The sequence below is a fragment of the Arthrobotrys flagrans genome, assembly GCF_004000055.1.
Source record: "Arthrobotrys flagrans strain CBS H-5679 chromosome Unknown unitig_3, whole genome shotgun sequence".
In the NCBI taxonomy this organism is placed as follows: Eukaryota; Fungi; Ascomycota; class Orbiliomycetes; order Orbiliales; family Orbiliaceae; genus Arthrobotrys; species Arthrobotrys flagrans.
Window position 1 is genome coordinate 6,076,476 of NW_027137547.1, and position 16,051 is coordinate 6,092,526.

The window sequence follows — 16,051 nt, forward strand, 5'->3', positions numbered from 1 at the left end:
AAGACTTGCAACCTTTGAGGCATGCTATCCGCCTACTTGTTAATAGTCTCCTGTTGAACAAAATCCCACCCTTCAGCGATAAGTACAGTAGTAGACTCCGCACCCCAATGCAATGCCTACTGGGTGAAGGATTTAGGGATTTGCCATGCATTCTCAACGGGACTGAGGTCAGAAGACTGACTACAGTTGAAATAGTACCTTGGCTGGTTCTGTGCCTTCCACCTAGCAGCTAGGCTACCTGCCCCGGTGCCATACCCGCTGTTATATCGGCCTATGAGCGTTAACACCTAATCACGTGCCGACATCGACCGAAGGCCTATGATGGGAGGGAATCTATAAGATTGGACCATCCAGCACGGATTTGGAATATGCATGGTTTGAACGCAATTGCCTACTCCATAGAAATTGCCTGGTCCGGAAACTTCTCTCGGCATGGCAATATTGCCTGGCCTGTTGGAAATTGTCTGGTTGGCAATTTCTAAAGCATTTGGCAGTTCATTACGTATGAGACTTCATCATGTATATAAGACCCTTTGACGATGAAGGTTCTTGTTCCGGACGTCAACTTACTCAGCTGCTTACTCATTTACCTGAATAGTTAAAGCTGTTTACTTTATTTATTGTTATACGCGAGTGACAATTGGCGATCCCGGTATTGTGAGTGAACCTAAGGTATGCCTCTATACCCCCCTGCAAAAGTTCACTCTAGTATAAAAACTTTAGGGTTTGCCGGAGACCCCAACTTTGTAATCACGAATCTACTCATGGTTACTAGTTAGGCGAATGAATTTTATTATAACTTCAAATTACCATGGTAAAATGTCTGTTAAACTACTTTCCTGGATATGAGACATTCAAGTACTTAGATCCTGCCAGATACACGTCAAGGCGATTGTTGGCTCGACGTCGCAAAATTTCGAATATTTCAACAACAACCGCAACTGCAGTTTTTTCGCACTCATTGACACCCCACATCTGTGTCTTACTGTACCAGGACAAAAATTATTTGGATTAACAGACATAAAACACAAGAATATCGTTTTGGGACAAATATTGTCCAGTATCAATTTTCGCTCTTTCCATCGCAAGCACCCTAGCCTACGACGGAGACGACTCGTTTGAGCTTGGGCACATCCGCCCTGACATGGAGATAGATATTGGAGATGGACAGTGACAGAGAACAGTTATAGTGCGAGTCGACAAGGACTACGCCTAATGGTGAGAATGTTAATACCTCCTACGCCTATAATTCGCACCAACCTTCTCGATAGAACCATTCCCCGCCGAGAGATCAACGCGATTTCGAGATCGCCACCATATGCGCGCTACCTCTGGAGGCCAGTATTGTCAGCGAATTATTTAATTAGAGATATAACAAAAAGTACATAGCAAGACACGAGGGGACTGGAACGCTTACTCCACGAGTGTAATCGGACACCGTAATATTATTTTAGTACATATGCCGGGTATAGGGAAACTTACTGCGGCAACCGCAACAGCTTCCCTTCGCGCCAGCTTCCCTTCGCGCCAGCTTTCAGGAGATCCAGCTTGCTCTGGTGATTGGTATTTGCGTAGCGCGTCCTGTGAGTATTAGTCGGGAGAAGTTATTCTTCTTAGTAATATTGTTATTAACCAAAATCTCGTTTAATACGATCTTGGGAGGCAATACCCTAATAATAAATTTATGCAAAAAATATATATCTCACAATAACCTGCTAAGCTAAAGTCCTGATGTCCGCGCTAGCCTAGCCAAATTGAAAATCAAACAGAGTCGAAATTGGCTCCAGAAGAAAACTCGGAATATCTAGAAGTCCTACGGCGGAAGTTGAACAATAGGATTATATATCCAAATATTACGGAAGACGGACTCTTCAAGTCGACAGATCGGCATAAACACTACGGACAAGAATGTGAAATATGTACCAAAGACAGAAGTGCAGACATATACAACAAGGCTGTCGAGATAAACTGCGAACAATTAACTCAAAATACCACAAACAGCAGTTAGTACTTTGTAACCGGTTTTCTTAGTCACTTAATCCTAGGAAGTAACATGAGGCTGAGCTCAAGATCTATGCAGGCACCGCAGGACTAGAAATTCAAACCAGTGTGACCCCAATACCGCACGTCCCAAAATTAAAGTGTGGCGGGGCTTCGGGCAAGGGTCTGCAGCAAATTGTTCAACCTAAATTGTGTTGGTAGGCGAGCACGTGGGGGTGTTGCCAAGGTAACTGACTCCCCAAATGTAAACATGCAACTGCTCCTCGTCTTCCTCCTTCTGCAAGTAAAACTATTTTGCTCCGAAACATACCCTATTGCTCTTTGTCCTTCACACAGCTGTCGCTATCGCTTCAGGGCACTTGCTACGACGCTGCGCCTTCTTCGGAGACACCTTGTTTCGCAAGACACCGACCATATCTTGTGCACCTATGCCTACTCCGACGAGTTCCCCACCGCCTAAGAACCATCGAATCGTCGCTTGGCTGCAGAATATTACGACCGCTCCATCGGACAAAGATATTGACATTCCAAAGGCCGCCGATACAGTATCTCGACTGCGCTGGGGTGGGGTCAAACGGGCCAGAGGTGGTCTGATTACTCCTCCTGAGTCGGTTAGATCGAGAGCATCTGTTGGTTTAGGGATGAACCCAGACATGGATGATACGCCTCGGGCGAAGCGACAGCGGTTTGATGGCGAGGCGGATCAGGATGCACACTTGATGGTAATATGAGCCCGGCGCGTTCTGTATCTACCGCTTCTACTTCGACCTCCCAGTCCGTCAACTCGCACCAAGGAAGAAAACCGAAAATAAATGCCAGGAACTTAATGAGACAGCTTGGCATGTCCCAACCGAAGATCCTCTTTCAGGCCGGTGTGCTAGACCAACCCTATGCCGAAGAGCCACCCACCGCGGTCAGAGCGACGATAAGATATTTTGCAAAATCGTTCCGACAACCTTTGTTGTTGCCAGAGGCTTGGAAGGTAATAGTTTCCCAGTCTTAGATTAAGATGCTTCAGTGGGCCTGGTTCTCGCTGACTTTGGCGCTCTCAGGACGATCTTGATAGGTTCGCACCGTTCGAAGATCTAGACGATCATTTTCGGCCCGAGTCCTATTTCATTGAGAATCCGTCTCATGCGCTTGATAGCTCGGACGAAGCGGTGTTGTTGTTCAGGCACTTGAAAAAAGTGATGAGGATCTCCTCGAAATTACACACTAAGGGCGAAGATGAGCATCCATGGTACTCTCTTGTGGAGTTGTTGTTGGCCGGCCCTTCCGACGAAGACGATTTCGAAGTTGTTAAATCGTATGTAGCTCTAGTGCATCTGACAAGCTCCTAGACTAATTTAAACCGTGATCGACAGTGTAAATAAACAGTTGCGCAAAGATCTCGTCCCGATCGCAAGGATGGGTGGTCAAACCACAATCAGCTCGTGCCGACCTAATTTTTTTCTTACTTTCGACCGCGCCGACAGTACATTCCTGCCATTTTATGAAGAAATTGCCAACCGCGCTATTGGAATGCCGATGGGTCCCACGACCGACCCTTTGGAGCAGGACTCCGTCGTTGGATGCATGGTCGAAGTAAAGTCAGAGAACGGTTCTTACTTGGATGCCTTGATGCAGTTAGCCATCAGCTCCTTTGCGAATATCAAACTCGTTGACCTCAACACGGCAGTGAAAACACCAGTGGATAGTAGGTTCCCGAACGGCTCGGCCGACTCGCAGTCCTCACAAAGTCAGGACCAATCGAGTGCCCAACTGCCGTTTCCTAGCATATCGGTTGTCGGTCACGAATGGAGTTTACATTGGATATTCAAGAAAGACGAAGGTACTTTGGTAAGTGCAAGAAGAGATGCAAATGTTTTCTGCTAACTATCACGCTGCAATCCCATTCTTTGCCTCTCGTTAAAACATGGACAGAAAGACCTGCTTATTGTACCCATTCGCGGCCGAATGCATGTTGTCTTTTCTATTCGACCGTCCGCTAACATCGGCTTTCCATTTAGATTGTCGCTGGACCATTTCCTATGGGGACTACAAAGACCTTTCTCGATATTTGTTCGTTAGTGAAGTCGATAAATGGCTTGAAGATGTGGTTGAGGTCATCCTATTGGCCCTGGCTGGAATCTCGGTATCGAGTTCGATTTCCAACTGAAATGTCTTTAGGGGCTATTCCCCTCCAGGCTCTAAATATAAAGTAGATCGATCGATCAATAGGATTGGATCAAGAGTCCTTGAGCCCCCAACCGTTCAAGTTTATTATAATAGGTTGGAGTTGTGGTGGCTATGGGGTTCGATCGTGCGTATTTTCGTCGAACTCGTTCTTCGTCAATGAGCCGTCTCTGAGCTCGCGTATAATTCTGCATGCTGAGGTTATTTAAATGGAGTCTCGATACCCCAGCAAGCTCTTGACGAAAGCTTTCGTCTGCGCCCGACATGTTTGCTGGTTTCGAAATCTCAACGGTCCAGCGGTATTGATCGATTATTGGTCGATCATATTGTATACAATGTAGTCAGTTGTAGTTTTACTGATAGATATGAGGTATTGGTTGTTGGAATCAAGCACTGATTCCAACCATTTAACTATAAGTGTTGAAGGTACGCATATAGACCGTCGTCGGGTCTCACAGAAGGGATGATCACGTGCCTTCTATTACGTGCATTTTAATGTTTAGCCCTGGCATCGCCCCTGCAGTTCTCAATTCACGGCTAAACTTCTCCCGCATCATTTGTCACAGTCCTTCTTCTTCTCCTTCTCCTCCCTCTTCCTCTTGTTCTTATTACAATACGTCAAATCGCTCAGAACAAAATATGTCTGCTCCAGATTCAAATACGTCTCCGCCCCCGCACTCCGCCCTGAAATGCCTAAATCGCTTGCTAAATAGAGATTCCGTCCTATTCAGTAAGCCGAATATGTTAAGGCATACCGTTTAGAGAGCTATCATCCAGTTCACATAAGTAACTCTTTTCATAATCACCGAATTTATTATATTAAATATAAAAATAACTAAAAATTCCATAAAAGACTAAAAACTTGTATTACTAAATTGTTTAAACAACTCAAAAGCATCAAAGCTAGGCTAAAAGCATATAATTCGCTTTAAAGATAGTTTCTATTATTAAAGCCCGAACGGAAACTACCTCTATCTTATATTCGAATTACTTAATTAATTCCCCCTTATTATTCAAAAACAAATTTAGTTAATGATAAACATCGGCAAAACCTGAACAGCCATGGGAAGGCATTGTATGGGTAACTGGGAAGGCAGCAGGGGTTTCAGAAGCCAGCAAGGATTTGTAGAAGGCAAATGACGGACTATCAGAAGCCAGCTACCCTGTGCGCACACTAGCAGAGATATTAAGTGGTACGGGAAATAGTAAGATTAAGGAATATTAAGTTGTTAGAAGATTAGGTGGAGTGATGTGTACTTGATTAAGTGCTCTTCAGACTAAAGTGTTCTGGCGAAGAGTTTATATACAAGGGGTAGCACATACAGGGTGACTAAGCTAGTCATGTACAGGGTAAGTAGTAGGCACATACAGGGTAACCAGTTACCCTGTATCTGGTAAGGTCATATCGAGGGTAAGATATTCTGACATAAGTAATGTAAAAAATAATAAAATTAAAAACAAAAAAATAGAATAAGTATAACTAACTATAAGTTCTCTTTTCATTTTCATTTATTCTTTCTTTCTTCTACAACTTACACCTGCAGGCGAACAACCTGCCTACTAACTGCCTGCCTACTAACTACCTGCCTACTAACTACCTGCCTACTAACTGCCTGCCTACTAACTGCCTACCTACTAACTACCTACAAACAACCTATCTACTAACCTGCCTAAGAACAGCCTACCTACAAACAGCCTACCTACCGCCTATCGTCCTACTTCCTACGCGTACCACCTACGCGCCTACCATCCTGCTTCCTACACATACCACCTACGCGCCTACGTTCTACGTATAAGTGAACTACTTACTAGCCTACTTACTAACAGCCTACCTACTATTAACCTGCCTACGCGCCTACGTTCTTCGTGAAGTAAACCACCTACTAACCTACCTACTAATAACCGTCTGCCTACTAACCTACATTCTGCGTTCTATACGTACCACTTACAGGCCGACTACCAGCCTGTCTACACACCTACATTCTACATATAAATAAACTATCTTCCTACTTACCTATCTTTTTACTGACTTTCTTACCTACCTTCCTACCTACTAGATAGTAGGACAATAGGCGTAGGTAGTAGGACATTCAAAAAGCAGTTCAGTAATAACTCAGGCTACTACTAAACTGCCTCTTTTTTGCATTTAGACTTAGCGAGCCTTCCGAAGGTATAGTGTGCTTTAGAAAGGCTCGCTAAGGCAGTTACCGTCCTGCCTTCCTGCCGTCGGACGCACGGGAATCAACCCAATTTTTTTGCTGATGAATAATAATATCTACTTAGCACCTAAAAATTTCTCATACAACTTGAAAGCTACTGGGTTTAACACTACTAACTATAATGTTAATAAATAGTATATAACTTGAAACTTAAATACTAATAGTTATTATTATATATTTAAAAACTAAATAATGATTTAGGTATTAATCTGTATGCATATTAGTATACCACTCCACTTTATAACATTTGTGTATTACCTTGATATCTTAACTACTATAACTCGCTTACCACCAACAAGTTGGATCTAGTTCCAGCAACTCATACTTTGTAGAGTTGGTTGTATTTGGCGGGCGAGAAAATTTAATATAGGACCGGCTAGTATGATTCATCGATAACTACCGGTGAAGAGGTTTTACGAATGCAAGTCCGTTTACTGCGAAAGCCAAGCTGTTTAATTAAATTTCTAGCACATGGTGCTAGTTATAAGCCCATGTTCTATCGTAGTACTGAGATACAAAAAGGCCAGATATACAGACACCATCAATGCAAAAGTGGTCAGGCGAAGGAAGGCTACAGATACAGAACCAGCTAATACCAAACCCTTACCCTAAAACTCTTTATCATAAAGTTTCTGCTTTTAAATAATATATCCTGCAGGAAGATCAAAGATGTCATCCGATTCCGATAACCGCGGCTCGTCTGCTAGATTTCCGCCTCTTTGTTTCTCTCCCCACATCATTCTTTTAGTTTTATCATACCAGAACATTGCTTTATAATCAGTCGAATGTTAGTAATCTTTGGGGAAAAAGAGTGGTCATAGCTTATAGGAAGCCTACCGTATGCAAAATGAGCAAGGCTATCCGCATTTTGGGGTGGTTTGTCAAGTGGCTCGCCACCATTCGAGTCTTCTTTATATGTAAGCCTAGCCGCCTTTTCCGTAAACTTTGGGCCGTAAATTCTAAAGTATCCTCTTGATGTAACGTCTTTAAATATGTGGTCAACGACTATATAAGATATCATCAGCCAGTTCTAAGTGAAGCTTCAACTTGGTAAGTATGCAGTATATTCCTTACCCTTCGGCCGATCCTGGCTAATAACTTTTGTGTGCATCATCTCGTGTAAAAATAAATCCGCAGTACTTCTCAACAAATTCATATTTAAGTCCGCTTCTGGTTTATCCTTATTCTCCTTCCAACGATCTGCTAGTGATTCGCTTGCGAAAAATGGCGCGCAGCAGTTGATGAATGGCTTATCCCACCAACCGGTACCGTACCAAGAAGATTCATGCACGACATAACATATAGTTTTACTGAATCAAAGAGGTATTATTAGCATTTGATATGGCGATACGTTTATTAGCATCTTTGAACCCCGGGGGGATCCAGATCAAGAAAGAGATTTCATACCCTTCATTTCCATACTCTGGAGCCTTATTGCATCTCCTATAAGGATCGTTACCTTTATATTCTTTAGCCCCCACCCCATAAGTTATTTTTTAGTACCCTAGATATCAGTCACGACTTACATGTCAAAACCTAGTAGAATTATTAAAAATTTACCGGTTAATATTCAAAGAATATAAAATATTAGTAAAGGACTCTAGAGGCCCTATTGGGAATATCGAAACTTACTATATAGTCAGAAAAACCACCTTCTGTCTCTTTAATCTCTGTAACCCTTGTAAAATCCTCTGTTATAGATAGGTTAGGACTTTGATAAATTGTGAGATGTCCAACGTTAAGCGAGTTATTTCAAATCTTAGAACACCAATCAACTATTGCTGAAAACATGTTCATATTATAGTTATCTTTTTAATATTGAGGATTATGTACTTACTCTTCATATCGTCCAAATGGTTGTCAAACTCGGCTGCCCGACCGATCCATCGTTTCCCTACGGCTTCATATTTTTTCTCATCATTGAAAAATTTAAGAGCAAATCTTGCAAGTAATTGTGCGTTATAGAAAGCGTTTGTATAGACATGAGCTCGGTTGCTATATCCAACCGGGACGTCGCGCTTATCATTGTAGCAATCTCCATCAATTGACAAGCGACTGCCGGGTATAAAGTCGCCAGGAACGTCTACTACGCCAGCCGCCGCAGAGTCAGTAGCGGAAGCACCGGGTATTTCGGTCTCAGCCGGTGCTTTAGGAACAACATCTTGACGAATCCGGATGTCATTCTCTAAATTCACTCCTCGCTCTGAAATGGGTTGTGGGAGCGCTAGTATGAGAGCAGGAAACAAAAGGTAAACCAAGTTTATAATAAACATAGCGAAGTGATAAACGGTGAATCGCGAAATAATTTATAAAGAGGATATTCGTAAAAATGATAAAATGTGTAGCTTAGTATCTTATTGAATGACAATTGAGTTTCAGGTCGATACAGTTGAATATATATAGAGGATCACCTTCATAGACCTCATGATGCCTTATCGATAAATCATAGCCTCTATCTTCCCAATAACAGATCTCAAGCTTAGAGGCTCGGCTTAAGCCTTCCATCCTGGCGGGAAATGAAACTACCGCGCCATTCTCAATTCAGGGCCTCTGAAGCTATCAATATCTGTTGAACATATTTACGGTCTGAATTAGATGACTTAGCCTCGTCGAGAGCTATAAAATTTACTTTCCAAGGCGGATTTTCCTAGCTGTGCCGCTATCGAGCTCTCGTGCATTAAATCGCGCCCCGCTCCCAAACCTCGCCACCCGTATAAGACTCTGAGCACGAGACAAACAAGACTCCGTAATATCTGATTGCTAGGTTATGTTAACCAAGTATTATCCTTCGCCCCTTCCCACACATATGCATGAATGCACAGAGACTCGGCGTTCACATAATACACCAGGAGACAAGAGGATAGCACACACAAAAGTAATATACAATGCAGTGTTGGTTATCTTAGGATCTTTTTTTTAAAAAAAAAAAAGTCTGTTTTTGCAGCAATTAAACGTTTGTTTACTTGAGACCTAGTACTGATACCTGGCAGAAAGCCTCGAGGCGCAAAACTGCTTCAATATAAAGGCACGATATATCCCAGACTCTAAAAATAAATACGGAAGGGGATTCAAGGTACTGCTCCTTCGAACATTTTGACATCTTCGTTTGTGTAACGAATTACAGATGGTACCGAGAAAATTTTGGTATTTTTTTTGTCGGAAACGAATGTTGCTGGTGCATGGTGACGATGAAAGTTCAGACGTTGGTGAAGGGTGGTTTCACGAATAGTCGGCGGGTCATAAAATGCGGCCGGCGGGTGTTGCATGCAGGGCGCATGAGAACACCAGGCAGTGCCCGGCAACAGGAGCCAAAAACTGAGCTAATTAGAAGGCAGGAAATTCCATTTCAGCCAATTTAGAGTTTGGTGGTTCGCATTCTTGGTGTAATTCAAAAATGCTCACTTCTGGATATGCCTAAACTACCTCGAATCTAATTATCAACTAGACGCCATTTCCGTCGCTGTTCCTAGAACTAATTACCCTTCGTTTGCTACCCCGCTTTAACCGATGATTTTTTGCGTTTAGACGCAGGAGCAAGCTTAGCCTCGAATCCAGGCTCTCAAGGCAGAGGAGCAAGCTCAAGGCGCTTTCTAAATATATCTTACCCTGTATACCGATGGTTTTGGCAAATTAGATGCTGGGAGTAGAATCGCAATTGTTTGAATGGTGTTGATTACGTAATTATAATACACATCATAATATAAAGAGAGTTGTTTCTTGCTTTCGACATTGCCTATTCCTTTCTTCTTCGTTACGTGCCTACAACTTGGACTTGAGGCTGAGAAATTCTAGCAGACCCCCAACAAAGACATGCATTTTCATATTTATTTTCTACCATTCTTTATTCACTCGTCGACTTCCTGGGAGCTATGTCGCACGTGTCGTCCTGTTGAGCTCTTAAATGCGCCAGGTACGTTTATCTGTATAAATAAATTAAAATCCCTTTGCCAATACTGATAGGCCATATCTGGTTAATAGGCATTGGTATCGATCTTACCACCGGATATGGGTCCGTTATTTCACTTTTCCCCACCAGCTTATATCCATCTAATCTTATGCCCAACACAGCGCCGTAGCCATCCGTTATTCAAATGACACAGTGATTGACGTTGCAAAAGTCGACGGCGACGTTACCTACCTATCGTCCCTAAAATATTTGGTGGACGACGCTATGGAAGTGGCAAAGGGGAATCCTTCAAAATTGTAATTTGCAGACTCATACGGATATGTGTATGCCCTACTAACAAGACTGTGTGCTCATGTGGCAGAGAGATCGTTCCTTCGTTTGCCCAGTTTCCTAAGAGAGATCCACCGCTTGGCTTACTTGGCTTGAGTAAAGATTCAACGGTGTCTAAACTTCTCGAGCGTATTTTTTACGGGCGCTATGGAAAACTTGAATATTCATCCATACCGGCCGAAGTACTCAAACCGGATCTCTCCGCTCTCGCTCCTAAAACACAGAACATCATCATAGCAATCTCAGAAATGATGGCCAAACTTGTGTCCAAGGTGAGAGAAATGGAATCTTTGAATAACGTTGCTGTTGCGGTTTGCGTCCCAGACATCCTTCCCGGATATTCCGAGTACTTTCGAGCAGCAGGGCTAGAGGCCGGCCTAGTTGTTATATTATCAATTCGGAGCGTCTCGACAGATTTTTATCAGAGTGAGGGACAGCGGATGATGGAAGCGTGCAAAAACACTCGGAAGTCCAACTGTTATTCCGATGAGTATGATTTTGAAAGGTCAGACAACTGTAACAAGATTTTGTCGATAGATTACAACAAGGAGGCTTTAGGGATTACCTGGGGAATTATCGATAGAGACCTAGAAAGAGTGGACCTTCATAGAGGAGAAGTATACTATGATTTAGGTCATGCTGCCTTTTTACGATTTAAGCAGAGGAATGAATATTGGGATGCCGTCAAGTTTACTCTAGCCAATATGGTCGAGCCCGCCACATTGAGAGATGTGCTCATTATACAGCTGTTGGGAGATGCGGCATTGGAAACGGAGCTATTATCCTTTTTAAAGGAAACATTTAAAGAGAACCCTTGCCTGAAGAAAGGCCACTATTTGCTCTCTCTCCAGGATCATATTTTTGGGGCAGCAAGGAGTAGAGCTCGTAGCGCGAGATCCTGGATGAGGACCGGCGATGAGGTTTGCTTGCCTCATCCAGCGTGCCCGGGGGCTGGAGAAAGTGGTCTCCGTGAGCAGCCGAAAGCTGAGCTGTAGTCCAATAAGATAGACATGTACTGGCATCTGATCTGAAGAAATCACAATACATAGGTTAAACGAATTTAAAATCTCCCCCTCAAAAAAAAAAGTATGGGAGGCCAGTGCGAGGTCAATGCTCAAAAATGATCACCAGCGGCCACGACTTGTAGGAGAACAAAATTTAACCAGGCCCGTACCTCGAGAGTATAAAGTAATAGGCGAGCTACTTGACAAATCACCATAAATACCTTGTCGTCGGTTGGACCAAGAGCGGGACGGTAGGAGCCCTTCCCTGCCATAGCTCCTTAAGACCCAACAGGCCGCAGCTGCCATTCCCACAGTATTCTATGTTACACCTTACTTCTAATTAAAAAATTAATTAAAATAACTTCAAGAATAAAAATAAAAATAAAAGTTTTATTAATTAGGAAGATAATTATAAAAATATAAATATAAAATATAAAAATAAAAATAAATTTAGAACTAGAGTTTACTCTAATATTAAAATAAGAATAAGAATAACCTATCATAGTTTCATCAGCAAAAAATTTGGGTTGATTCCCGTGCGTCCGACGGCAGGAAGGCAGGAAGGCAGGACGGCAACTGCCTTAGCGAGCCTTTCTAAAGCACACTATACCTTCGGAAGGCTCGCTAAACCTAAACGTAAAAAAGGGGCAGTCCAGCAGTAGCCTGAGCCACTACTAAACTGCCCCTTAAACGTTCTACTACTTACGCCTGCCATCCTATTATTTAGTAGGTAGGAAGGTAGGTAGGAAGATAGGTAAGAAAATAAATAGGTAAAAAAATAGTTTACTTATATGTAGAATATAAGCGCGTAAACAAGTTGGTAATCGATCTATAGGTAGTACGCGTAGAATATAGAACTGTCAGGAGACGCTCTCCTAGACGTTCGCCCTAGGCCTACGGAGGTGGTGTCAGGAGACAGTCGTCCTAGGTCTACGGAGTGTGGTGTCAGGAAACCGTAATGTTCGTTCAAAGTAGTATTATAAAAGCATAATATCCGAAATACCACACGACAACACACGACAAACCACGGCTGCCTTCGGCAGGCCTCAAACCGAGTAGATAAAACTACTATAATATAATCTCAAAAAAACGTCCTTCGAACGTTCTTCTTCATATATATAAAATGTGTATATATAGCCACCCTCCAGTGACGACTCGAATCGGCACTAGATAATTTAAATATCGATTTAAATATTAAATTGACTTTATTATTTAAAATACATCGTATTACGCTTCAAGCATTTTCGACAAATTTCGATAGACATCGTAGCCTTGAACTTATAAGATAAGTACGCTGAAATTTGGCTAAATCTGTGCTATTTCTCTCCCAAGTGCATGAATATAGGCTCTACTGGCTGTGCGGATAGGTAATAATTAAGATAGTATTCGGTAACTGGCCAGGTCTGTCTTTTTTATAGTATAGATATTCGTTATACTAGAATTAATTAACTAACTATTATTTAGGGTTATGACTTTTCCACCTTCTTCGGTAGCTATGTAATTATAGCGGTTTGTAATTTTAAAGTACTGATTGAGTTCCTTCTGCTCTTTTTTAGTAATTTCTTTTTAAGTTTCCGTTATTTATGTTTTTTTAGCCTTTTCTTTTCTTTTGGCTTCTCTATCTTTTCTGCGCTGCTTTGCTTTTTTTTTTATAGAACAGTTAAATTCAAAGTGCTTATATTAGTTATAATGATAATAGCTATCTTCGTTTTCTGCGCTATTTCTTTGATTAGAATAGTTTCGGTAATTCTTTTATTCTTTATTTTTATCTTTTTATTTATCTTCTTTTTCTCGGCCTCTATTTTTACTAAAATTCTTATATCCTTCAGAGGCGTTTTTAAGAGTTTCTCCGACGTAATTAGCTTAAGCGATAAAGTCTTTTATATGATTAAAGTATATTATTTTTCGGATCTTAGTTTTCTAAATAATTTGCTGAACTTAATAAATTGTTATATTTAGATTATTTCTGACTATAGACTAAATAGTATTAACCGTAGATTTATATAAAGTTGTTAGAAGATTAGGTGGAGTGATGTGTACTTGATTAAGTGCTCCCTAGACTAAAGTGTTCTGGCGAAGAGTTTATATACAAGGAGTAGCACATACAGGTAAGCACATACAGGGTAAGTAATAGGCACATACAGGGTAACCAGTTACCCTATATCTAGTAAGGTTATATCGAGGGTAAGATATTTTGACATTCTCACCAAATCTCTGTTCGGTGTGAATAAGGTTTCTTAATATAAGATATATATTTTAATTATATTTGCTTACCGCTAGTATTAAACTGGTGTAACTTTTGATGCTATTTTAATAAACGCTATTACCTTCGTATTTTGAGCAACCTATTAAATGGCAGGATCTATAAGAAGAATACTTCTAAAATATATATTTATTTTTGTTAATGGTTCTACAGCTCGTAAGTACGCTGGAAAGTATGTAGGTCTGTATATGTATGATTGATGATCGATCGTCTAGATCTCAACACATCGTAGATTCGCCTGTATTTATAGAGCGGTACGTATAGACCCGGCACTACGCTTTATACAGTATATCGCAACACCTCAGCTCGTATATGAGGCGTAGACGATAAAAATCACTATATCACGATATGTCTTGTAACTTCGCATAATTACAATTCAGCAGGATCTACGGCACAAATCGTAGTAACCTCAATGTTCTATTATATTTAACCTATTGTAGTTTCATCTAATCGTAGTGCTTGCGCAGCTCGTAATATAAAGTTATTTAGTTGTAAAAAGCGCGTAATCTTTCAATTATAGAGTATAGAATCGTTGCGTTTACAACAGTACGCTTCAACGTCTTATAATAGCATAATTATTATAGTGGTCTATAGAACCAACTGTTCCGTACAAATGTTGAATTAGACTATACGCTTACTAACACTTATTATATTAATACAGATTTATGCTTTGCAGCGAATAGTTGTAAATCACCGTGCATACTATTGCATATGGGAATTTTTATGGCTCTAGAATCATAATCTAGAACGTACGTAGCTCTGAAGCTATAAAGGCGTCTGTTGCAGTTATACAATTTACCAGATTTCATGCTACATCTTCAGCTTAGAGCTATGCTGTACGGCTCTAAAATTAGTGTAGAAATCTGGAGCTATTCTAAAGAAAAAAAAGTATTTAACTAGCTGTCATTCGCCTTGTTTACTTTCTATTCTTTTATATTCTCAGTTTCGTTCATAGCCCCAGTTTCATTATATTATTTTATATCTTTACAGCCTTATAGCATCATTATGTTTGCTGCTATTGTTAGTTATCTTGCTCGTGCGAACGCTATTCTCGCTAATTCGATATTATATATTTGTGCCGTATCTTGTCAGCGGTGCTTCGATGACGATTATTTGTATATTATATCTCCGAATACGCGCAGTAATAAGTGCAGTTCCTATACAAAGGTAAACTCTTTATACACGTAGTATAAATTCTATAATTCTATACGTTTAAGAAGTAGATACTAATTTATATTAAGCACAGAGCATTAAGGCTTCTCGCGCTTCTAAGCCGGAACGTAGTTTTATCGTTTATAATCCACTAACGCTTATAATCGTTCTCAAAGATTTTATCATATATTAGACTACGGCTCTACAGACGCACAGATATAGCACTAATACGCCAAATACCCTTCATAGCGTAGCTCTTAGTAATCTTCCACCGTTATCAAATAACTATATTATCGCTAAAGCGGTATAGAGGCCAACATTAATAGATAACACGCTTATACTCTAGCTTATCTACTTTCCTGCTAACTTAGACGTACGGAATCTGTAGAACCAGCTGGCTACAATCAACGCAGCTTTAACTACAGTTAATGCAGCCTTAACTGCTTCTAATACAGCACTGGCAACTGCCAATACGGCTCTAGCAGCGCACGGAGGAGGTGCAGATGTTGAAGCTAATAAAGCTGGTGGCGCTAGAAGAGCAGTAGATGAGAGTACTACCTATGCTCAGGTTATCGCTGCGGTTAACGCAGCACGAGGTATTCCGGACGATGCAGCTCCCCTGCCTACTTTACAAGATGTGATGGCGGAATTAGCTTATTTACACGGCCGTGCGAATGCGTAGATTATAACTCTAATTTCTAGACGGTACGTCAGCTAATTTAAAATAAATTTAAGATATAAAATTATGTATAAGCGAAAGACGCTGCCGCTGGAGGCGTAGCCTTTCCGCCTTAGTGTTTTGAGGGCCTTATTTTTCGTTTATTTATTTTGCGCGGCTGTTCGTTTTATCTGAGATTTTATGCAATATAAAGCAAAATAATATTCTTATTCTTTTAATCAAGTAAGTCTATGCGCGTAAAATGATAGTTGTGCGAGCTGATCGATAGAAACTTAGTTAACGTATTCGTTAGTAATTTCTTGAAGCTACGATGCTCTAATC

The 16,051-nt window shown here is 41.1% G+C and overlaps 4 protein-coding genes across 4 annotated transcripts; 3 read left to right on the top strand and 1 right to left on the bottom strand.

Annotated features, from left to right (window-relative positions):
• Positions 1–2,429: 2,429 nt before the first annotated feature.
• Positions 2,430–4,159, top strand: DFL_003129 (uncharacterized protein; the record flags this gene model as incomplete). The annotated part of the gene is made up of 5 exons (XM_067632022.1): positions 2,430–2,723; positions 2,777–2,983; positions 3,054–3,307; positions 3,366–3,832; positions 4,011–4,159. The coding sequence occupies 5 exons, from the start codon at positions 2,430–2,432 to the stop codon at positions 4,157–4,159; spliced, it is 1,371 nt and encodes a 456-aa protein (XP_067494510.1).
• Positions 4,160–7,033: 2,874 nt separating this feature from the next.
• DFL_003130 (uncharacterized protein) lies at positions 7,034–8,668 on the bottom strand (the record flags this gene model as incomplete). Its single annotated transcript, XM_067632024.1, has 7 exons — positions 7,034–7,164; positions 7,233–7,400; positions 7,470–7,705; positions 7,803–7,854; positions 7,922–7,931; positions 8,028–8,086; positions 8,233–8,668. 7 exons carry the CDS (start codon positions 8,666–8,668, stop codon positions 7,034–7,036), a joined length of 1,092 nt encoding a protein of 363 aa, XP_067494511.1.
• A 1,537-nt stretch (positions 8,669–10,205) lies between these two features.
• On the top strand, positions 10,206–11,627 carry DFL_003131 (uncharacterized protein; the record flags this gene model as incomplete). The annotated part of the gene is made up of 4 exons (XM_067632025.1): positions 10,206–10,305; positions 10,374–10,404; positions 10,464–10,598; positions 10,664–11,627. 4 exons carry the CDS (start codon positions 10,206–10,208, stop codon positions 11,625–11,627), a joined length of 1,230 nt encoding a protein of 409 aa, XP_067494512.1.
• Positions 11,628–14,904: 3,277 nt separating this feature from the next.
• Positions 14,905–15,733, top strand: DFL_003132 (uncharacterized protein; the record flags this gene model as incomplete). Its single annotated transcript, XM_067632026.1, has 2 exons — positions 14,905–14,919; positions 15,440–15,733. The coding sequence occupies 2 exons, from the start codon at positions 14,905–14,907 to the stop codon at positions 15,731–15,733; spliced, it is 309 nt and encodes a 102-aa protein (XP_067494513.1).
• Between the last annotated feature and the right edge of the window lie 318 nt (positions 15,734–16,051).